Raw genomic sequence first — 24601 nt, 5'->3', positions numbered from 1 at the left:
ATAAAATATTTAAAAATTATTTAAGAGGGCATGTACACCTAGGTAGGTCGGAAAAATCTATTTTTTCCCTATCTAATATTCTTCACTGTTTCAAGAATCATAATCCAAAAGATTAACAAGTTTAACAGGTTTAAAAGATTAACGCTACAACAGGTTTAACCAAAGCTAAAAAATCCATTACATTTATTATTTAAAGACTTTGAATACTTGAATTACTTATGTATTGTTCTATTGCTCATTATGAAAAAAATAAATGAGAAGACTAGCATTAAAAACCCCAGTTTAAAAAAAACAAAAAAAAAACAGTTGTGTGTGTGTGGGAGGGGGGGGGACCAGAAACCGTGACACCCTCCCCAGAAAAAATTTCTGGATCCGCCCCTGTTTACATGCTTCATTAGTGAGCCTTCAAAGTTTTTTAAGATGATTGCCTTCTCAAAGATGGTTACTGAACACAAAGAATGTTGGGCCACCAAAAAAATATTATCAACTTTATAACAGATTTATGGTGAAAATGTAATGAGTAATGGAAAAGTGAGAAATTAGTTTCGATAATTCTACAATGAATGAAGCGATATTCATGACAAAGCACAGAGTAGGCAAAGGTTCTGTAGTTAAGAATGGTTAAGTTGCAAGACTGAATGAGAAATTCGTGAAAGCAGACAGTTCACACTAATGCTTTGTGATGGGTTTCCACAAAGTTTTGGTTTTGCACAAGATTATCACAAGTCAACGACAAAGATTATGTTCAGCAGCAGCTGTTTCTAGTGGCAGAATCTTTTTGTGAAGTTGTGGCAAATATGCAGAAAAAGTTTCCAAAATGTTCTTTCAAGCAAAAATAATTTTTGCTCTAAAAAAATTTTTTATGTGAATCTTTTCAAAAAAATAATTACTTTCTGTACATGCCTTGTACTAAACAATAACATGCCAAAGCACTAAATAAAAACACACAAGTATCTTGGAGTGATAAGCTCAAATAAACTATGTATTTAATGATTGAAAAATAAATAAGTTTAACTTTTCAATCAATTCTCTAACTGCTTAAAATTTAGGTAACAAGTTTTTAAATGAATGTACCAGAAAATATTTACTCTGACTTAATTTCCCTGATTTCTTTATTTTGTAACTAATATTTCTGATTTCTTTTTATTGCATTTAAATGCGTTTTGTTGAATGTAATGATCATTATCATTAAATAGGACCATTGAAATTGTCTTTTTTTTATCATGATATTTGAAAAAGTTCTTTGAAAAATACTGACTTAAGATTGGGTATCTAGGTTCAAAAGAACACTTTTTAATGTAATAAAAGGTAAAAACAAAAAATTAGTTACTAAATAAAAATTCTTATTATAATAGTTCAAAAAGTATACATGAAAGAATTCCTTTTTTTTTTTGTTGCTAAATAGGGACTTATAAACATCTTTTAAAAGTTTGGATTCTGTTTACATGTCTAAAATTTTAATTATAATATTTGTTAAATTTATCACCATGCTTTCTACATTTTGTTTATTTACAAAGAATAAAGATCAAACTCATTAAAATACAATGGAAAGATTAAAAATAGCACTTAAAAACAATTAAATTTATAACAAAAAATATTTTCTTCCAGTAGTAGGACATTTAAAAATATGTAAGTAAGTTAATAATTAAAATAAAATTATTTGAAATTTACCTTATACTTGTTGAAACTAGTCATCACACTATTTTCCAATGAGTGAACGCAGTTCAGATCACTAAGTGCCCAAATTTTAACATCAACCAGTTCTCCATTAGCAAATTCGTTGGCCTTAAAAAAAGGGAACAATTTAAAGAGTTAAATATAGGGTGTAAAAGTAAAATTTCAGAACTGGCTAGACTGTACCAAATGCAAATATTACAGACTCAAGATACTGGGTGTCCTAAAAATAGCTGATAATTTGAAAATCTAAATAGATAAAAGCGGAAGGAGATAAAAATGTATGGTTTCTACACTCTGCTAAGGAAACTACATATTTATTCTTTTGAACTTTATTAATTAGTTACTAGTTTATCAAGAGATGATGCTGTTGAGAACATAAAACACTGTTTTCAAAATAACTTATTTTCAGAAACAGTATTCTGAAAGTAAAAGATTAATAGATGCCTGGGCATATATTTTAATTAAAATGGTTTGACAGACAACAGAAAACATAGTTTTATAGTTTCTCCCATTGACATCACTATCTGTTGATAAACTTTGCTATAATTTTAAAATTTGGGAAATAAAATACCTAGTTTCCTACGCAAAAGGGAAGAATCCCTATGTTTTTAATTGAAAAAAGAGTAAAGATTACTGACATATTTTAGAGTAATGGGAAATATATTTACCAGAAGCAGGCAATTTCTCAAGGTTATTAATTTAATAAATCTGAAAGTTAAGATTCCTTTGTTGTTTAAAAGTTAGAGGGACCAACATACCAAACTAGCAATCAATAATCAGAAGTACAATGACAAAATGGTGGTATGGACAAAATATATTCAGTTAGCATTTACGAAATTTAAATGAGTGCAATTTTAAGGAATATATACTACTTAATTTTATAAAGGTATAAAATATTTATAAAATTATGCGTCAATTTACAATTAAAAAATAGCATTTAATTATAAAAAAAAGTAACATTCAGATGAAGGCGCTATATTAAATTAGTTAAAAAGAATATGTTAGATTACTGCCACTGATGAATATAAATGAGAGATTTATACTATTTTAAACAGGGACCCACTTTTCAGTTTTGAATGTCCTGCATCCTAAGGACCTGTAGTTTCTAAAATCTAGCATAATCACTGTAAACTTTATAATTATATAACTATCTTAAAATATTTTAAAACAAATTATTGTATTATACTACAAATCACACATTGTAACAACAAAAATATACAATGCAATGTAATTACAAAACAGCACGTTAAATTACATAATCAAATAATGTTAGGAATGTACGAAACAATTCTAACATAGTACGCTAAAGGCATTTATCAATAAATATTTTTTAATACAAATTGTATTTTTACTTAACTAATCATAAAATCAATTTATAAAAAAAATTAAGAATTTTAAACTGTATATTTTTATTTACTAATAACTGAGTTTTCATTTTGAAATCAATGATTAATATTATAAAATTTTAAAAAATTTTATTAAGTGGTAAACAGTTTCAAAGTATTTTTTTTTTTTTTTTTGAGCTGAAAATAAAATCCAAACTGACAAGTTACCTTCTAAAAATCAAAACTTGCAAGTTTAAAAATAAATGGTATAGCTAAGGTTTATAAATATATATATTGATAGCTTAGTAATTTAGGAATTATAAATTTATGGAGTGAAAAACTAGATATTTAATTGCTAAATAAAGCAAAAAAACAGAATTAAAAAAATATTTAATTCAAAAATTTTTTTGCAAAGGAATAAATTTTGAATATTTTATAAACTAATTGGATAATCCTATCTTTAAACAGAATATTCAGTAAAATGAAAATAATAAGTACATATATTTCATCTAGATACAAGTATACATATTTATTCAGGAAAATAAATTATTTTAAGTTATATAGATTTTAAAATTCTGTACAAAACATATTCTGTAATAAAAAACAAAAAAGTAATAGTTATTTTAAGAAATTAAATATAAAAATTTTCGTTTTTGTACCATATTAAATTTTGTTTGTTTTAAAATTGAACTTTTCATTTATTAGTTATTCTTAAGCAAATGTATTGGTCAATTTTAATTTCTTCAAGTTTTTTCCAGGGTTGAAATAGATTTCTTCCAGACAAAATTTCAATCTGAATAAATTAAAATGTCAAAAACAAATTTTATTTCTTCCATTAAGTAAAAATATTTGACAACTTTCATTCATCCAAATAGAATAATCCAGAATTGGTTTGGATTATTCCATTATTGGATTTCCCATTTTACAACATCCATTAAAATGAAACTTAAAATTCTATTAGAAATATATGGTGAAGCTCATTTATATTTCTTTTCTAAAATAGTTGAGACATTCAAGATATCTATAGTAAAATATGATAGTTTTTTCAAACCATTTAACAATAAACAATTTCTCATAGTGACTACAAGATATAAGTATTATCTTTTAAGACAACTGATTTTCAGACACAATATTGTAAACATTTACAACAATTGTCTGATCAATGCCTAAGTTTGTTTAGGTTCACATACTTTCTTAAAGAATATATAAATACAGTTATTCAGCTAAACATTAAAAATTTTAAATAGGAATATTAGAACAATCAATGCTTTTAATTAGGACTTATCAAACACCTGCATATTATTAAGGAAAAGCAACAATGCCATATGATGTCCAAAATTATGCTTATTTTCTCGTTTAGTTATTATTAAAAATTAATTTTTTAGTGAGATACTCAAAATTTGGTTATTAATTTTTCCAATAGAGCATTTTTTTTGCACTGGTCTTAACGTGTCCCGGTGGACTTGCAATAACTTATATTTTTCTTAGTTTTCTGGCTTTTGGCATATTTGATGCATTAGTGTACAGAAACTAAATTACTGTAAACACTTATTTATTCAGAATTTTTTCAAAAAGGACCACTAATTTTAAACTTAAACACATAGATTTATAGTACCTTAGGTCGTTGGATGATGAAATGTTCATTTCCAAATTTCTCAATTTCAGTAGTTTTAAGCTTCAACTCTTCCTTAAGTGTAGTAATATGATCTTTTAGTTCTGCCGTTTCTCCTTCCAGATTCGATACCTTTTCTGTTTCAATGTTGGACTGTGAAATAAGGTTTATTTTTTCTTCTTCTAGCAAAGATATCTTAGTTTTGAACGTTATCTCATTTTTAATCAAATCACTCAGCTTACATTGAGTTGATTCACATAAAGAAGTTAATGATTGTAGTTTGGTATTCAGACAATCCTAAATTAAGTAATAAAAAATCAAAACAAATTAAAGAAATTTTTTAAATTCAAATATAAATATTTACTAATGTTCAAATTAATAGATGAAATTAAACATGACTTAGCATTTTAAATACTTAGGATGTTATTTAATACCCTCTAGATATGAAAACTGAACAATCTCTTCTAGCTGCACATGAATGTACAGATGTTTATTGTAATTTTAAGAACATCTAAAAATGTTACTAAATTATTTTTACAACATACATTATAAAATACACATGATAAAGACAGACAAGTATTTAAAGAAATTTTGGTACATCTCAAAAAATAGAAACGAGCCATCAAAATCTTAGCTAAAAAGGCATTTTGTCTCAGGTAAAAGAGCGTATTTGTATAATCTTTTTAGAATTAGTCAACTAGACTTTAACAGGGATGAGATTAGCCAAAAGGCAAAAAAGCTGAATTTCCACGATAGTAAATTTTACGCAAGCGCAGCCCTTTAATAATAAATTCCAGACAGTTTAAGGTAATAAATAATGTGTTGACATACAATTGCGTACATATCTATTATTATAAAAACGACTACATTGATACTTAACATTAAGTGAAAATAAAAATTACCAATTGAAAAAATAAAGCTGGAAATTATATTTTTCCTCAGTTCACATAAGAGACAATTATTACTTGAAAAACTACTTGGTTTAGCAAATTAAAACTACTGAGAATATACATTAATATTTCATTTCTTTTAATAAATACTGTTATGTGATTTATAGCAAATATATCAGTAATATTACTTTTTAAATTATATTGGGGAAAAGAAACTTTAACAATGGACCAAATCATTATGTTCATGTTATAGTCTAATCTAACTACAGCCCTTTGAAACATATCAATAACAGTGAAGTAGAAATATATAGTAACTCCTTAACATACAAAAATTGGTATTTTAGTTTGAAAAATTAAATGACAATCAGCAACTGTTTAGATAATTGTTTTTTATTTGATAAGAATTTTGCATTTTATAGCATAAATAACAGCAATTACAAATAAAATTTTGATGATGAGTTAATTAACTCTTTTTCCAACAAAAAAAATTTTTAATTGAAACCCTTTTTAAGTTATTGCTTTTGTTTCTTATATGCTATATTTAGTCGTTAGTCCATTTTCAAACATCTTGTGAAAAATCCTATTTTTTCTTCTTTGCAAGCACAGAATGTAAGTTTTGAATATATTCCCTTCCAGTTTCTCTGATGTTGTAACATTTACATATACATACTAATAATCGTCGTTAGAAAAACAGTCACCTTTATAGTAACTAATTTTTTTTAAAAATTTACTTCTTACAAGAATCGCGAGAGTTGATCTTAAAATTGCGTGAATATGAATAACAATTATGGATTTTGAAATCACATGAATATGAAACTAGATATACGATTTTGAAAATGAGAAAATACAAACTGGGATATAGAATTTTTAAAACGCGTAAATACAAATCTCGATTCATAATTTTTAGATCGCGTAAATACGAATCATGATGCGTAATTTTTAGATTGCATAAATAAGAATTATGATGCATAATTTTTAGAATGCGAGAATGCGAATCCCAATGCCTTATTTTAAAATCACGTATAAATGAAAATCAATGTTTGATATTATAAACAGCATGAGCAAATCAAGACATTGAATTTTAAACTTGCGGGAATACGAATCGCTTCATAGGTTTTTAAAAAGGCGTAAATACGAAGCACAACGTACAATATTCAAATCGCGTGAATAAGAATCTGAACATGCAAATATGAAAAGCTATGTTTGATATTAAAATCGTGTGAATAAGAATCGAGATATTGGCAGACTCCAGGCTTGGGACCTCTAAAAGGCTTGTCAGAAACAGCGTCGTTTGAACTACAAAAATCGGATCTATCTTGAGGGCGGGTAAAAAATTCGGAAAATCTTATCTGCTGCGAGTAAAAGGGGAGAAAATAGCTAAAATAAGTAAAAATGAGAAAGGATTGGTAGCTATGTAGTTTGAATTTTGTGTTTCTCTTTGAAAATGGGTGAATTTTCTGAAAAAGCGGAATACTTATAAAAAAAGTGAAATTTTTAAAAAAATCTGAATTTTTGATAAAAAAAAAAAAGCTGAAATTCAAGAGATAAAAGTGAAAAAAGCGGAAATCAGCTAAAAAGCGGAAAAATCTCATCCCTGCTTTAAACAACATAATTTACAAACATTAACATAATGAATTAGAATTTGTACATTAAATGAAAAATGATTAATTTAAAAAAAAATTCCCTTGGAATTCACAAAATTTCAAAAAAGAAAATTATCAATGTAAAATAATATCCTAAAAAACTAGAAAGCAATTTTAAAGAACATTTTAAAAAATAAATTCATAGTGCCTATATGTTTCAATTTGATGCATACAATGAGATGTCTATTTTTGGAAATCCTCCCCTCCCCACACACACAGAGGGGAGGAAGCTGCAATACAGATTATATTGAGATGCTGCTGGAGGTAATCATGACCTATCAATAAATGCAGATCAAAAAGGGGACAAATAAGACAGGAAATTTTATCCCCGCAATTATGAACATTGAAGGTAAAAATAATAATTATAGAGATAAAATATTTTCCCAAAATTTATGAAATTTTATTGAGTTTTCCTGATGTTTTAAGCCAATTTTACAATAAGATTTTCTGTGTTTTTCAGTTTTTCAAGTGGCATAGCAACCCTGTGAAATAAACTAAATAACATTAAATAATACTCACTGAGTAATAAGATTGAAGTAGAGTGAGAATCAAAAGAAATGGGTTTTAGAAAGGAATAATAAATATGTAAATAAATTGTAACGTAACTCCAGAAGTTTCAATACCTCATTGTGAATTGAGAGAGTCAGCTGCTTTTTACATTCTTCCAACTCTGAAGCTTTAACTATTTGTTCCTCATTAACTAAATTAACTTTTTCAGTCATTTCATTAAGAGTGGTTTCTAAAGCTTTTGTTTTCTCACATTGCGTCTTCAGGCTTAAAGTAAGATCTGTTTTCTCAACCTCCATCAAAGACAGGCTTTCTTTTAAAGTGCATTCATTGTTAATTGAGTCCTGTAGCTGGAGTAGAGTTTGATCAAGCTGCAACTGAACAGATTCTAACTTCATCTCTAGATTAGACATTTTATCCTAAAAATAGAATAGAAGGAGAAAAAATTCTTCATCTTCAGTTTTTTTAAAAATGAATTATGATTAAAATTTTTTAAAGGATATGACTTTTTATCGTTTAAGAAAGGGAACACATTACAGTTAAACAAAATATACATATTAAAGATATACACAAGTATTTAAATTTATTAAATTCTGGCATACTCTTTGTAAGGTTAATAAAATATGAAAATACTGCATATAATGGCAACACAAGGTGTTTAAAGAAAATTACTTTAATCATTACTATAAAATCAGTTTATGAAACTTACAACCATTTCTTTAATCTGGAAGGCTTGCTTGAAAGAAAAAAAGAACAATTAAGTCGTAAGCAAAAGAAAAAAAATTTCTACATTTCTTACAGAAATTCTGAGACATTTAATTCTTTTCATGCTAGTTGTTTTTGTGAAAAATTAAAATTTTTACTTATTTTGAAATAATTATTTACTAGGTTGGATGCTAGGCTAAAGTATATCAGCAAAACAATATAAGAAAACTATAATGAACCATGAGAGAATTTTTCCATAACAGCTAAGTTCAGGATAGAGCTTCCAACTATACTGTTATATTTCAAATGAAATATAACAGTTCAGACATAAATAATTTGAAAAATCAGTAAGGAAGCCATATATTGAGATTAAAAGTATCAGAGGTCTAAAAGCTTTTGCTGTGAAGTCAGAAACAAATTTACAGGAATTTGAGCCTGAAAGACTTGCTTGACTTTAATTTTTATAAAAAAATTATATCCTATACTTGAAAAGAAAAAAAAAAGTATCCGATCTTATGAAAATAATGACATCTATTTAACCTAACTTATCCCCAATATTTATTTCATTTGAACGTTTTCGAGTTTAAGTTCGCGTGAATTAATAAAGAACACAGAAAATAATTGCAACTATTGACCACTTGAGCTTTCAAACTATTGCAAAAAGAAAAAAATGTTGGTTCGATAATTTCATCAAGACTATCTGTTAAAACTAGAAGTTGAAATAGTTACTCTGTGTCTTCTAGGATTTAGTGAAAATGTTAATATATTGGAAGTATAAATTTCTCAGAAAAGTTGCTAACCAACTCCACAGATTTAATTGGAAAAATAAAAAAGCAAAGTGAAATGATAAGAGGGAATAAGATGAGTGTCTATTATTATTACAGAACCATAAGCGTTGTTGCCCTGAAATTTGTTCAGCAGGAGCAAGAAAAAAATTAATCAGTGATTCTAAATTCTGTTTAAAAATTTAAATTGCAGTATAAGATTTTTATAACGTAAACCGTGAAACCAGGGGCTTTGATTTTATGAAATTTTTTTTGTTCATAGATCATTTTACATATCTTTAAAATTACCTACTAAATATGGCAATATTAGTCTGGAACAAAACAATCTTACAATGCTTTAAAATAATTTTTAGATACAAATACTTAAAAATACACTTTTGTATTTATTATTTACAGAAATTTTTTAAATTTTTTTGCTGCATAGGAACTAGTCACAAATTAATCATTTTCGGATAACTTTGCTTCTGAGTTTCAAGCTCTTAGCAAATAACTAAATAAATAGCTCAAAACAAATAATGCAATAATTACTTTTTCTCATAGTTCCTCAATGTTTAATTATCTTTTATTCATTATATCGGATAAGCTCTATGATCAATGTGGATGGCTTGTGGGCTACATCACTGAATTAGTATTTCTAAAGTTAACTGAAATGCATTTATTTTGTTTATAGTTTGACTTTGAAAATGCATTTCTATAAAACTAAGTAAAATAAACAATAACTGAAATAAAAAAGTATTATTCTTACAATATAACAGGGTGACCTCAAATACTTAGAGATTTAAAATATTTCAACTAATGACAAAATTTCTTTACTTTTCCAGAATAATTTAATTGAATTTCCCTAATTTTTGTAATAGGTGAAAAAATTTCTCATTAATTTTTCATAAAATATATTGCTCTTAAACATAAAATATATTACAAAATATTTATACTTGTTATTACAACTGCAGTACGTAAAAAAAAAGTACATTATCTATCTAGAAAAAAAATCTTAACTTTAATGTAACTCATTGATTCATACTCCCTGATTTTTTAGTCAATTAGATTACCTGACATTTCTCTGATTTTCAGTTCTATTGTCACTCAGTATAATTAAGCACTTATTTATTTAGGAGAACTTAAAATATTATTGATCAATTCTACTATTGATGCAAATGATACTCAAGTTTGGTAATATATGTCCAACTTGTAATATGGTAATAGGTGCCGTTTTAGGTATCTGGAGTTGGTCTTAAACAGCATAACACAGAAAATTTCTTTTGATGGAATGAACTACTAAAAGAGTGTTTTGCTTAAGCTTGTTACACAAAACAACCAGGAAGGATGACGAATTACAATAAATAAAAAATGTAATTTAACAAACTTTATTAATTATGTCCACATACGTTCTGTTTTGAAGAGGAATTCGTTGGATTGATCAATACCGATTAATTAGTTATTTACTTTTTCATTCCTTATGAAGAACGGATATTCAGATAGATAAATAAACATTTATTAATTGTTTAATATTATTCAATGGGTGTATCAACTGAAAAATAAAATAAACAAAGGACTTTATAAATTAACAAAATTTTTTTACCTCCCATTGAGACGAAAGAAGTTGTTCTTTATAGTTCTCTAATTCTGAAGATTTTGCAGTTAAATCCTCTTTTAATTCTTTAATGTGTTTCTCAAGAACACTGACTTTTTCCAATTGATCCTCCAATGCAGAAGTTAATTTATTTTTTTCATCACCAAGCAATGCAAACTCAGTTTTGTAAAACGCTTCATTTGACAAAGATTCACTTAATCGATTTTGAATTGTTTCATAAAGTACTCTAGAATCTTTCAACTTGTCTGTCATTTCCAAAATTAAATCCTAAATAAGTCCAGAAAACATTAACATACATTTTAATCTCATTTTACAAGGAAAGGGGAATAAAATACACTCATAGACAAAACAATTAGTGCACCAAGAAGGAGTCGTCAAAATGAAACGAAATTTTACATACGTAATGACTACTTTGATATAAGTAAATAATTAGAAAATCAAAGAAAAACGATAATCTTTGATTTTCTAATCATTTACTTACATCAAAGTAGTCATTATATAAGTAACACTTCGTTTCATTATGACGACTCCTTCTTGGTGCTAAAATTTTTTTTGTCCATGAGTGTATATTATAATTGAAGGAAATAGTATGTTTAGTACAAATAATAATAATAAGTATGATTAACAGAGAAAAAAATGAAATTTACATTTTGTAAAAAACAATTCAGCAAACAGCCTCAGATTTTAGGTCTAGGAGTTTTCCTTAAAGTCTAAATATATAAAAGGGGGGGAAAACAATATTTAAGTAAAATAACCATTACTTTACTTAACTTACTTTATTTTCCTGCAATTATTTTTTTAATGGTAGTGAAGTAATGAACTAATCAGAGCAAAACTTTACTTAAACACTTTAAGAACATTCACTTGAAAGTGTAATAATTAGGTTTTATGAGTAAATTTTATTGGAGTAGCAACTTAGTATTTTAGGAATGACAGTTGTATACTTTTTAGCTGCTTGGAACTCATTTTTTTAAACCTAAAATTGTAATTAGAATTTTTTCTCTCTCCGCAGAATTGAAAATTAATCAATACGAGATTATAAAAAATTATCAATTCTAATTTTTTATTGTAGAAATAAATGAACTGAAACCAGATATGCATAATATGCACAAATTTGGGAATGCCGTTTACAGAAAATTTTTCATCCAATTAAGGAAAACTTTTTATTATCACTTAATAAAATAAAGAAAAATTCTTTTTCAGTCTACCAAGCATAAAGTAAAACAAGGTAAGTCAATAACTACTTGTATACAGGGCAATTCCATATGTGACGGAATGACATTTTGACTTGCATGATAACAGTTAATTGAAGTTTCTATGCATCTAATTTCAAATAAACATGATTTTTTCTCATGCATATCATTATTATTGGTATAATGTGATTCATAAACTAAAAAAAAAGAATTTTGTATTTTTTTTATTTTTAATTTTATGAACTTTTTACTTGTGTGACGGAATGACATTTTGGCAACCAAGCTTTCGGCATGCCGCTTAGAACTGGTAGTTTCTGTGAATTTTACAACTATTATTTTCTTGAACTATTTTTTACTTTTAGTATAATGTGTAAGCAATGTAAATTGTGAATTTGGAAAATTAACCTCAGGTTGGCTAGCAGTTATTAACATCTATTTGCTGTGACGGAATGACAAAAAGTTTAGTGGAAGAAAGTCTTCATTTAAAAAATGTTTTATTAATATGTAAATGATAAACAGAATGTAACAGATAAACAGAATTAATATTTACGTAAGAATCAGTTAAAATTTCAACAATTTGAAAATTAGGTTGTTTTAGATGAGGTTTTATATCTAACTTGCCAATGTCACATCTTATCTTCGTTCTCAGGAAATTTATGCATAAATCAATTTTTGTCCCATGTTCTTTAAATACTTTAACATCTAAATCGTCTTTGTTTATCAAAGTAATTTGCGCTGCATATAAATGTGCCTTCCTTTTTTTTCGCTGTATGGGACAATGATTAAAGAGCCGACCGCATACTCCTCAATCATATTTTCAATTTCCTCTTCAAAACAGTGGCTTTTCAAATCATACACTTGGTTTTGGTTAAAATTAGAAACCATTCCAATTTTGATGATTCGCTTCTCAACTACATGAGCATCTACTGCAGGTCTCTTGTTCCTGGCAATGCTAATGTAGCAAGTGTCTAGCTGAAGTCATTCTCTTTTGCCCTCTCTTAAATAGAATAGCTGGACAAAAACAAAACTTCAACGATTTGTTGCTTCGACTTTATGAAATCATAAAATTCTTTTACATATTAAGTGCCGTTTTACAGCAGCCAACATCTTGCTTGGCCTTTTAGAACAACATCACAATTACATGGCATTTATAGGTGCATGTGCTGTGAGGTATTAATGAAATACACTTAACAAAAATAAGAATAAGAACAAAAATGAGATAAGACACACTTTACATCAATATATTCTTCTTTATGAAAAGCCTCTTTTAAGGCCATAAGTATATATTGCATCTGCACTCTTCGTTACTCTGTCAGAGTTTGTATTATGACTGAATCCTTCATATTTAGGGGCTTGTAACTAACATCATCTTGACAGTAAAATTTTTTTAACCAAATTAAACAGCTCATCAACATTACTTTTCTCACTTAGTTTCTTTTGAGTTCGATGTTAAATACCTCTCACATAAAGACTGAATTAATTTTTTTACCTCTATTGGTGATTTTGGAAGTGAGTGTACAATTTTTTTTATGGCTTTACCAAGACTCTGCAGGAATTTGTATAATGAATTTAAATTATTTGCATGTGAAGAGATTGTGTAAACAAAGAAAAAATCAAATTCTACCAATCTCTGCACAACAGCGTTTGCACTTCTGAGTTTTTTAAGTCCAACTTTTGTCGCGGAAGCTTTCTTCTCTGCCTTTCTTTCTCTGTTTTTTTTCTTCATCATATCATGGGGATCTTGGTCTTTTTCAACATTTTATCTGTCTTTCAACAGCTGTTTTAGCCATTAGGTTAATTGAAAAAAAAATTAATTCCCTATTTTTGACTAAGCTTCTCAAGGACTCGTTTTGTCATTCCATCGCCGAAGATGTGTCATTCCGTCACGCTAATTATTGGAAGTTAATAATCAAATGCATAGAATTTTACAATTTCTCATTGATTCTTATGCCACATCTGCTTTATATTCCAAAATATACACATTTTTATTCAAAAACGCAGTTGCTATTTAAAAAAATATACTAAAACATGTGACGGAATGACACAAAAAAAGTTACTTTTTTTTAATATATTAAACTTAAAATGACTTAAAGGCTATGTTTTAAATGTTTAAATTTCGTACTATATGCATATTTTTATCAAAATATTGCAAAAGAAAGATACATTTCTTTTATTTTATAAGTATTTTTCAAGAAAACAATTTGAGCACATATGTGAAGAATTCACTTGTCAGCCATGTGATTACTTTAGAATGCTGACAGATTCAAAAACCTTAAAATTATCAAAAATTAAACAGTAATATGTAGACTTTGGCTATTTTTGAACATATTTTTAAAATTAAAATATGCAATTTATAAAAAAAAAAAAATTTCACTTAAAAGTTGACACTTTCGTGGAATTGCCCTACATTCAAAAAACTGTTACACATTTAAAGAGATATATTGGCATGCATAATGATCAATATAGAGTTTTAAAAAACTTATATTTAAAAAAAAAATTGTGAATTTCAAATAAATTTTGTCAAAATTAGGTGATAATGATAGGGTTATTAGGTAATAACAAAGAGTCCAAAAATTGCTTGCATAAAGCTTTTTTTAATTGAAACTTTGTTTGCAAAACGTATTTCCCCTTATTTAAGTCGGCCTGAAACCAGTTTTGTAAAAAATGTTTGAGCAGGTTTGATTCTTTTTAACCTTTTTTTATAAAAATGTTTATTAAATGTTATTTTAGAATATTAATCAGTAACAAACAAGATCGACTAGGTAAGCTAAACAAACTATGTAGCAACTGTTAAAGAAAGAAATAGCGAAAAGACAACTGGCATACCTGAAAGTAGCTAGACTTATTGTTACCTAAAAAGGCCAATTTCCAAGAATAAGGACAACAGCCAAGATTTAAGAAATTAAATTTGTATATTTGGCTACCATTCGGCCCTTTTGCCGAATATTCGGCAAAATATTGTTTGGAACATTAGTTTCCAACAAAGGTTTTTTTTGAGGGAAATATTAATAGATTTTATAAAGAATGATTTAAATTCATATTTTTTACTATACATTATTAGAAATAGTTTTTACACATGTTTGTTAAGTTCTAAAGCTTGTTCATTTATGTTCTGAAAGATATATGAAAAGCGAAACTTGAATAATTGAAACTAGACTATTTAATACTGAACCAGGAGATTTGCAATGCTGATTTTTTATTTTATTCAGGCAAGTCAATTTCATAGTTTTTTTCAACACTTAACATAAGTTGTTGTTTGTGTTTGCTTTCCAGTTTTAACTAAAGCAAAGCATGTTAATGGAACATTTCTAATAGATTTTATTCTTTTATTGTCACTCTTTCTCACATGGTAAGATAGATAACTAGTAACATAGAATATAGTGATTCTCAACATTAAAGTTATCATTCAGAACTAAGATTTTTTTTTCTGCTTTGCTTTTGGTTTTTTAAAATTAACTTTACTTTTTAGTAGCGTTTTTATTACGACAGCATTTTTCAAAGAGCATTTCTAATGAACGTTATTCTTTTATGGTCACTTTTTTTCTAAAAATACAGCATTGGGAAAAAGTTAAATTAAGATTTTTGTCATTAAATCTTTTATTTAAAAACTAAGAATTATTTTTGCTTTGGTTTCTATCTAGCTTTTTTCCTAATTAAAAAGCTTATGCTTTACAGAAGTTTTTAACACAACACGTCAATTAAGAGGATTTTTATTACAGTGTAATCTTCACCTTTTTCTTGAGAAAATACGGTAATTGAAATACTGAAATGTTTCATTTCAAAATATTCTTTCAAAATTTTAGATCAATTTTTATTTTTTCTGTTTTTACTTTGTATACAATACTTGTTTTTTAGAGGAGTTTTAATGATGGAGCTGCATTTATAAAAGCATTTCTGATTAACATTATCTCCTTTATGCATGATTATTTTTCTGGAAATTATTATTTTTAGCATCAAAGTTTTGTTTTAAGAATTAGGAGTACACCTTTTTCTATTTCAAATTTATAATTTCAATTTTTTTAAACAGCTATTAGTCAGCTTTTTTTATATTAAATATTTCTAACTATCTTTATTAGCTTAAACATTTTTTCTCTTTACCCCCATACCAATAATACAGCTATGTTTTGATTATTTTTCAATAAGGACTGAACTTATTTCCATATAAAAAAATAACATTTGTAAATGATTTTTTTTTTTTTAAATGTTCTCTTTGACCGACAAATATTCGGTATACGGCCAAATCACTATTCGTCACATCTCTAAATTTCATATTGCAAGAATATAAACATAAATTATACAAAACACACAAATTTTTTCACATATAACCAAAATGTTTAAATATATACGACAAATATTTTTAAATATAAATGTAGTACAATTTTAAATTATTCAATACCTCATTGCAAACTGATGTAGTCAACTGCTTTTGACATTTTTCTAGTTCCAAAGATTTAACCATTAGGTCATTATCAAGCAACATCATCTTTTCTTTTATTTCTAAAAGGGTAGTTTCTAACATTTTAATTTTATCGGATTGAGCCTCCAGGCTTTTAGCAAGTTCAGAGTGTTCATTTTCAACCAAACACAACTTTTCTTTCAGAGTTTTTTCATTGCAAATAGTTTCTTGCAGCTGATCAAAAGACTGTTGAAGCTCTGACTGTGTTGACTCCAACTTGCTTTCAAGTTCAGAAATTTCAAGCTACAAAAATACTGTTCTTTAAAAAAATTATCCTAAACAATTAAAAAATTTTAATTTATTATTGCTATAAATAAAAGTATAAAGTCTTCAAATGCTTTATACCGCTAGAAAAACCCTTAATGGCAAATTCTATATCATCATAAGAAATTTAAGACAGAAATAGTTAGTTCAAGTAGATCTAGAGTAATCCATAAAATATCATATGCTGATTTTTTTCTTCAAAATAATCAATTTACACTGTTCAAACCAAATTATGGCCGGATTATTCAGTATTAAACAAATGGGACAAAATCCTGAAATAATTCTTTTCATTTTGATATTTTAAAAATATTTTTTCAGTTTTTGAATATATAATTGAGGTTTATGCAATGAAAACTTTTAAGACTTGTATAACAAGAAATTTTATCCATTTGGCTTGGTGACGTTGTGAGCAGCAAAAGTGTAGCATTTTGTTAGGATCAGCAGCCAAAGTGTTGCATTTTGTAGCAATGTATAGACTAAATAAAGTAAGAATTCACAATACGAAAAGTACAACAACTATTCACCCACTGTGGTGGATAAAAATACAAGAAAAATAGAAAAATGAACCATGCAGGTGTTTAAATACTTAGCTAATAATTTAGGATTTTGAATGTTCGTTGAAAAAAAAAATTAAAAATACCTTGACATAAATAAAATGTTCTATCAAAGCATGATAAAAAAAGAAACATAGATTTGTAATTATAAAAGTAATAGTTCAAAAATTCATTACCTCTTTTTCAAGTAGTGCTTTTCTCTCTTTTTCTAAATCAATTGAAATAATATATAATTTGTTTTCAAGTTCAGCTATTTTTTCTGCATTTTTCTTTTCTTCTGCTTCAAGAGAAATATTTTTTTCAACTTCAGCTAGAATCTTATTCTCAAGATCTGCTTTCTCATTCTGGAAAATTATTATTTTTTCTTTTAATGCATCTTCATTCAGCAATGATTCTTCTAAAAGACTCTTCATAACTTGGTATTCCTCTAAAGTCAAGGAGAGTTTATTTTTACAAGCCTCAATCTTTTCCTAAAGCATAAAATACATCTATCAGACAAAGCAAACTAAAACAATATTCAGTTTACAAATAGACATAAAAAATTGGATAATTAGAAGGGAGGGAGAGTACGATTTCACAGCAAGATTGCCAAAAATACAAATTTCGGTTTAAGTCAGATAATTAGGTTCTATTGAATAGTTTGCAAAGCAAGCATTAGATTGTAAAAAGAAACAATTAATAAAAAAAATTTCATGTCAACAACATTTTTTAAAAATTTCATTACTATAAAATGGAAAGTTTTGAATAAAAAAATAATGAAATTCAAGAAAAGTTTTAAACTTCTAAATTAGTAAATTCCCAATAGAGTAAAGCAAAGTAAAAAATTTATTTCAATAGAACTTGGACATTGAATTTTAATAAAAAATTTTAATTTCAGGAGATTTGTTAAAATATACAACAAGTAGCAGAATTTTTGATTAAATTGGTAGAGCAGAAGAAACAGAGGCAATTCAGCGAAGTTGATTGCTACAGGGTGCGTAGCCAAATCTTTCAACAAAAAATAAGCACTTTTTAAGAACTCAAAAATTATTTCTAAGCACTATATACATTAACAAAATGCAAATTAATTTTCAAAGAATTTACATTATCACAATAAAATAACTAGGTTCTGACAAAAAAATTTTCTTGATTATATTAGCCATTATAAAATTATCAAGATTTTTTTTGGTTCGATACCAGAGGGTGGAAAATGAAGACAGAAATTGAGAATATCTTGGAAAATGCAGAAGAGTTTCACATGAGAGTGCAAGAATCTAACTGAATCCAGCACAGTAGACACACATACGGACTCGCAAGTATTTTATCAAACGTGTAAAATGATTGGCGCTTTCATACGCTATGGACTGATGGTAAGCTGAAATATATAGTGGTTGAATGAGTTGTGAAAACGTTGAATAGAACAATGTGAAAAGTACGCTTTTCCATAATATGTGGCGAAAATTGACATGAAAAAGGGGAAAAAAAACTCATTTTTGAAAAGGGAAAATTTAGGCACTTTTTAAACACACACAGTGGAAAAAGCTCTTTTAAGGGCTTTTAAGAAACCAAAATGGAAAATAAGCACACTTTAAGCACTTTTTAAAAATGCTACGCACCATGTGCTATAACATGAGAATGAGTAGTTAGTAAACAATCAATAGGAAAAACAGACTATTCAGTAAAGTTGACAGCTATGACATGAGAATCAGTAGAGTGAATGGACAATGAAACAAAAACTGTTTCTGTTCATCTATCTAAACATTTATTATAATGTGACATAATAAAAAAATTTTCAACTACTACTGTTGAATTTTTAGTTCAAACAAAAAGAAACAAATTTGTAAATGTATTGAAAAAATATAAATATGATTACCTCATATTCAGAAGTGATCAGTGAAATCTTTTCATTAGCTTCATGAAGAGATTGTGATTTTGCAACCAGATTCGATTCCTGCAAAGAGATTTTATTTTTCAATTCTTCTGATTTTTCCTCAAGTTTCAAACATTTTTCACTTTTATTGCTTTCTTCATCAAGCAGCTTTGACAAATGAAGTTCTTTTAATTGACTATTTTCCAATTCAGTTCTCAGAACTGTTAAGTCATTTTGAGTTTCAAGCAAAGAACTTTCCAATCCTCTGATTTTATCCTAAAAAGGAAATCCATGTTAGTCAGGGATCTGTTTAGAATAAATTAGGGTTGAGCAACAGACTCATCAAAAGTTATTTTAATGTAAATAAATGAGCACTTGATAATATTTTTGGTTTTAAAAATATATTTTGCACAAAATTCATTTTTAAAACGTAAGTCGATAATAGGATTTGTTGCTCTACATGTAATAGGAGCAAAGAACGTGTAAATTATGTTAAATGAAATTCTTAAAGAGCTGTCTTTTAGGGCTGACAGCAGTCTATGGACTGTGGGAAATTTTCACTTGTAGAAAATTTTGCATTTTAATTAATGATCTTTTGATTAGTAAATTTGAATTAAAGTTATTATGAATAATTCAAAAGTTCATAAAAAAGCCACATTCTTCCAGTTTTTAGTGAGTGAGGCTCTTAACCCACTGATGGTTCTGCACGTAAAAAGTCGCATTTTAACCTGCAGTCTTCTCTGCATAGCAAAACCGGTTTCCCCATGTTAACTGATAGGGGAACTGTGTGTAGGGGAGAAACATTCGCCCAAATTTGCCCTTCTCCTTAACCGCCAGTGGGTTAAAATGTTGACAAAAACAACCGAAATATTCAAAGCTTAAATTTTTGATCGTCTACAACTCTAAAAAAAAATATTTCTCAAAAAACTTAGCTGGTAGCCTTGCTGATGCTTCTAAATTAGCATAGAAACAATTGTTATTTATTTTTGGAAGTAATGATCATGTTTTTTTCGTGTTTTAAGTTTATAATTTTTATTGTCAGATGTTCAGAGTTTATTTTATTTTTACATATTTACAAAAATAAAGCCTTGACTAAAACACAGATCTTACGATTATTTTAGATCACAAAATTACAAGTAAATTTTACATAAATGCTAAAAAACAAGATCTTACAAAAAAGATCTTGGCAAACGTGTGTTTAGTTACAAACAAAAAAAATATTAAATACAGAAATTTAATTCTGCGTATGTTCAACTGATATGAAAAAAGTCAGGATAGCGTAAGCTTTTTGCACTACCACTAGACACAGGAGCATTACAGACGTTTTTGAAACTTAGAAACAGAGACAAGATGAATATCACTCTTCAAAGTTCTTGTCACAACATTATTCAATAGATACTCCACATTTTAAAAAGCTAGGAAGAGCATATTTAAAGAAAATACTAAATAAATTTAAATATTTTTGGAAACTGCAAAGTGGTTAGTAAAAATCATTAATTTACTTTTTATACTAAAATTTAAACACATCAGGAAATAAGATGTTACATAAGCAGGAAGGGAATTTTTGAACACACTAATTTAATTTTATGTTATGTGCTTTTGAAAATAAGAACAATTTTGAGAAAATAGAATTCTTTTGGTGCTCAATTAATGAAAATAAAATAAAATTTTGAAATACTGTAGGGAAAAAAAATAAAGCTATTACTTGATACTGAAGCTCGGCCTGAACTGCACTGATATTGATTTGTGCCAAGTCTTCTCCAATCCAGAAAATAGATTGTTTTAGTTGTGCTACCTCCATTTCTAACATTTCACACTTTTGGCCCTCTTTCTTTAACAAATCAGTCAAAGTTAGTTTCTCTTCCTCTAGAATACCTACTTTCTCCAAACTTTCTTTTATGATTAAAGAGGATTCTTCAAGTTGACAGGATAAAGACATTTTTTCAGATAATGCATTTTCCAAACTAGCCTAAAGAGTTAACAGAAATAAAATGAGTATTTTGAGTGACTTTTTAATACTATTTAAAATAAAAGTTGGATTAGTCAATATTTTAATTAACTTTGCACTAGTTAACAAAATCTAAGAACTAAATTATTAAAACTAGAAACAAATTAGTTAAAACCAGGGATGAGATTAGCCAAAAGGCAAAAAAGCTGAATTTCCACGATAGTAAATTGTACGCAAGCGCAGCCCTTTATTAATAAATTTCAGACAGTTTAAGGTAATAAATAATGTGTTGACATACAATTGCTTACTAATCTATTATTATAAAAACGACTACATTGATACTTAACATTTAGTGAAAATAAAAATTACCAATTGAAAAAATAAAGCTGAAAATTATATTTTTCCTCAGTTTACATATTACTTGAAAAACTACTTGGTTTAGCAAATTAAAACTACTGAGAATATACATTAATATTTCATTTCTTTTAATAAATACTGTTATGTGATTTATAGCAAATATATCAGTAATATTACTTTTTAAATTATATTGGGAAAAAAAAACTTTAACAATGAACCAAATCATTATGTTCATGTTATAGTCTAATCTAACTACAGCCCTTTGAAACATATCAATAACAGTGAAGTAGAAATATATAGTAACTCCTTAACATACAAAAATTGGTATTTTAGTTTGAAAAATTACATGACAATCAGCAACTGTTTAGATAATTGTTTTTTATTTGATAAGAATTTTGCATTTTATAGCATAAATAACAGCAATTACAAATAAAAATTTGATGATGAGTTAACTCTTTTAACTATTAACTCTTTTTCCAACAAAAAAAATTTAAATTGAATCCCTTTTTAAGTTATTGCTTTTGTTTTCTATATCTTTTATGTTTGCTATATTTAGTCGTTAGTCCATTTTCAAACATTTTGTGACAAATCCTATTTTTTCTTCTTTGCTAGCACAGAATGTAAGTTTTGAATATATTCCCTTCCAGTTTCTCTGATGTTGTAACACTTACATATACATACTAATAATCGTCGTTAGAAAAACAGTCACTTTTATAGTAACTAATTTTTAAAAAAAATTTACTTCTTACAAGAATCGCGAGAGTTGATCTTAAAATTGTGTGAATATGAATAACAATTATGGATTTTGAAATCACATGAATATGAAACTAGATATACGATTTTGAAAATGAGAAAATACAAACTGGGATATAGAATTTTTAAAACGCGTAAATACAAATCCCGATTCATAATTTTTAGATCGCGTAAATACGAATCATGATGCGTAATTTTTAGATTGCATAAATAAGAATTATGATGCATAATTTTTAGAATGCGTGAATGCGAATCCCAATGCCATATTTTAAAATCACGTATAAATGAAAATCAATGTTTGATATTATAAACAGCATGAGCAAATCAAGACATTGAATTTTAAACTTGCGGGAATACGAATCGCTTCATAGATTTTTAAAAAGGCGTAAATACGAAGCACGACGTACAATATTCAAATCGCGTGAATAAGAATCTCAACACGCAAATATGAAAAGCTATGTTTGATATTAAAATCGTGTGAATAAGAATCGAGATATTGGCAGACTCCAGGCTTGGGACCTCTAAATGGCTTGTCAGAAACAGCGTCGTTTGAACTACAAAAATCGGATCTATCTGGAGGGCGGGTAAAAAATTCGGAAAATCTTATCTGCTGCGAGTAAAAGGGGAGAAAATAGCTAAAATAAGTAAAAATGAGAAAGGATTGGTAGCTATGTAGTTTGAATTTTGTGTTTCTCTTTGAAAATGGGTAAGTTTTCTGAAAAAGCGGAATACTTATAAAAAAAAGTGAAATTTTAAAAAAATCTGAAATTCAAGAGATAAAAGTGAAAAAAGCGGAAATCAGCTAAAAAGCGGAAAAATCTCATCCCTGTAAAACACAAAAAATTCTTAATCATTACACTAAAAAAAAAATCTCTCCCTGTTTTCTTTTTTTTGAAATGCTACTAAGCTTGTTATGTTTTGAAAAGACTTTATTACTTTCACAAATTAGAACTGTTTAAAATCCTAAGGTTTGTTCACATTTATGCTGCGTAAGAAAATAGTAAATAAGTATGAATACAAACCGAGCAACTATGGCAGAGAAGTTAAAATGCAGTTAATACATAATAAAAATTCTGTGAACTACTACTGCTGAATTTTAAGTTCAAACAAAAGGAAACAAATTAGTAAATATATTGAAAAATATAACCTTGATTACCTCATATTCAGAAGTGATCAATGAAATCTTTTCATTAGCTTCATGAAGAGATTGTGATTTTGCAGCCAGATTCGATTCATGCAAAGAGATTTTATTTTTCAATTCTTCTGATTTTTCTTCAAGTTTCAAATATTTTTCAATTTTATTGCTTTCTTCATCAAGCAGCTTTGACAAATGAAGTTCTTTTAATTGACTGTTTTCCAATTCAGTTCTCAGAATTGATAAATCATTTTGAGTTTCAAGCAAAGAACTTTCCAATCCTCTGATTTTATCCTAGAAAAGGAAAGCCATGTTAGTCAGGGATCTGTTTAGAATAAATTAGGGTTGAGCAACTGACACATCAAAACTTATTTTAATGTAAAAATGAGCACTTTATGATATTTTTGGTTTTAAAAATATATTTTGCACAAAATTCATTTTAAAAACGGAACTCGATTACAGGATTTGTTGCTCTACTTGTACAGGGTACCTGCTACATTTTAGATTTTCAAATTCATGACTTTCCATGACTAATTCCTAGAATTTTTCATGACTTAACGTAGTTACTATTTTCTCTAACAAAAACACAAGAAATTTAAAAAAGCATTATAATAATGTAAATTGAAATGATAGGTATAACCAAAACTGTTATACTCTGTATCTTCATATTTAAAGATTTTAAATTTAAAGAAACAGAGTAAAGAAAGAGCTGAAGCAATAAAAGAGCTGAAAAAAACACAAAAGCATATAATTTTTTTTTCTGCAGAATTATATTCCAAAGATTCTTGTTCATCCGAAAGGAAAGAAATACTCCCGATTTTTATGTCCTCATTTCGGAATAAAAAAAATTCGCCAACGACTGGCTTGCTTCAGCTAGAATTTTAAATTGATAAAATAAAAATAATAACAAAAATTCTGAAATAACAGAAGTTTAAAAGACAATTTGCTCCAGAAATGATGCTTTTTCTTTCATTTTTTGAAAGAACACCATAACTTTTAAAGAACATGATAAAAACATTTTATATTTTAATAAAATATGACTGTGAGTGGGGATTTTATTACAAATTCAGACATTTGGAACAACATGAAATGGGGGGTGGGGTAATTTTTAAATTCCATTTTAAAAATTAGATTTTTCAGCGACCTAAATCCATGACTTTCCATGATTTTCTTAAATAAATAGTTAAAATCGTGATATTTCATGACAAATTTTGCTCAGTACCGAAATTCATGACATTCCATGATTTTTCATGACTTTCCAGGTGTGCGGATAACCTGCTTGTAAAAGGAACAAAGAATGAACTGTAAATCATGTTAAATGAAATTATTAAAGATCTGTCTTTTAGGACTGACAGCT

At 27.2% G+C, this 24601-nt stretch overlaps 1 protein-coding gene across 7 annotated transcripts in view; it reads right to left on the bottom strand.

Annotated features, from left to right (window-relative positions):
- Positions 1 to 24601, bottom strand: part of LOC107455372 (uncharacterized) — a 71147-nt gene that overhangs the window by 10059 nt on the left and 36487 nt on the right. For 5 of the 7 annotated variants that reach the window (XM_087157509.1, XM_087157513.1, XM_087157512.1 and 2 more), the window contains 9 exons: positions 23266 to 23538; positions 20757 to 21020; positions 19055 to 19327; positions 17379 to 17672; positions 16325 to 16627; positions 10724 to 11002; positions 7771 to 8073; positions 4618 to 4911; positions 1672 to 1785 (listed from right to left, as the gene is read on the bottom strand). In XM_087157509.1, coding sequence (XP_087013635.1) covers positions 1672 to 1785; positions 4618 to 4911; positions 7771 to 8073; positions 10724 to 11002; positions 16325 to 16627; positions 17379 to 17672; positions 19055 to 19327; positions 20757 to 21020; positions 23266 to 23538 — 2397 coding nt within the window. The remainder of the gene's footprint in view (positions 1 to 1671; positions 1786 to 4617; positions 4912 to 7770; positions 8074 to 10723; positions 11003 to 16324; positions 16628 to 17378; positions 17673 to 19054; positions 19328 to 20756; positions 21021 to 23265; positions 23539 to 24601) is intronic. The other 2 variants (XM_087157511.1, XM_087157514.1) reach the window with 2 other exon arrangements.

Source organism: Parasteatoda tepidariorum, chromosome 2 (genome assembly GCF_982258835.1).
Source record: "Parasteatoda tepidariorum strain Cologne lab strain chromosome 2, Ptep-v5.0, whole genome shotgun sequence".
Classification (NCBI taxonomy): Eukaryota; Metazoa; Arthropoda; class Arachnida; order Araneae; family Theridiidae; genus Parasteatoda; species Parasteatoda tepidariorum.
This window is presented reverse-complemented; position numbering and strand designations above follow the sequence as displayed.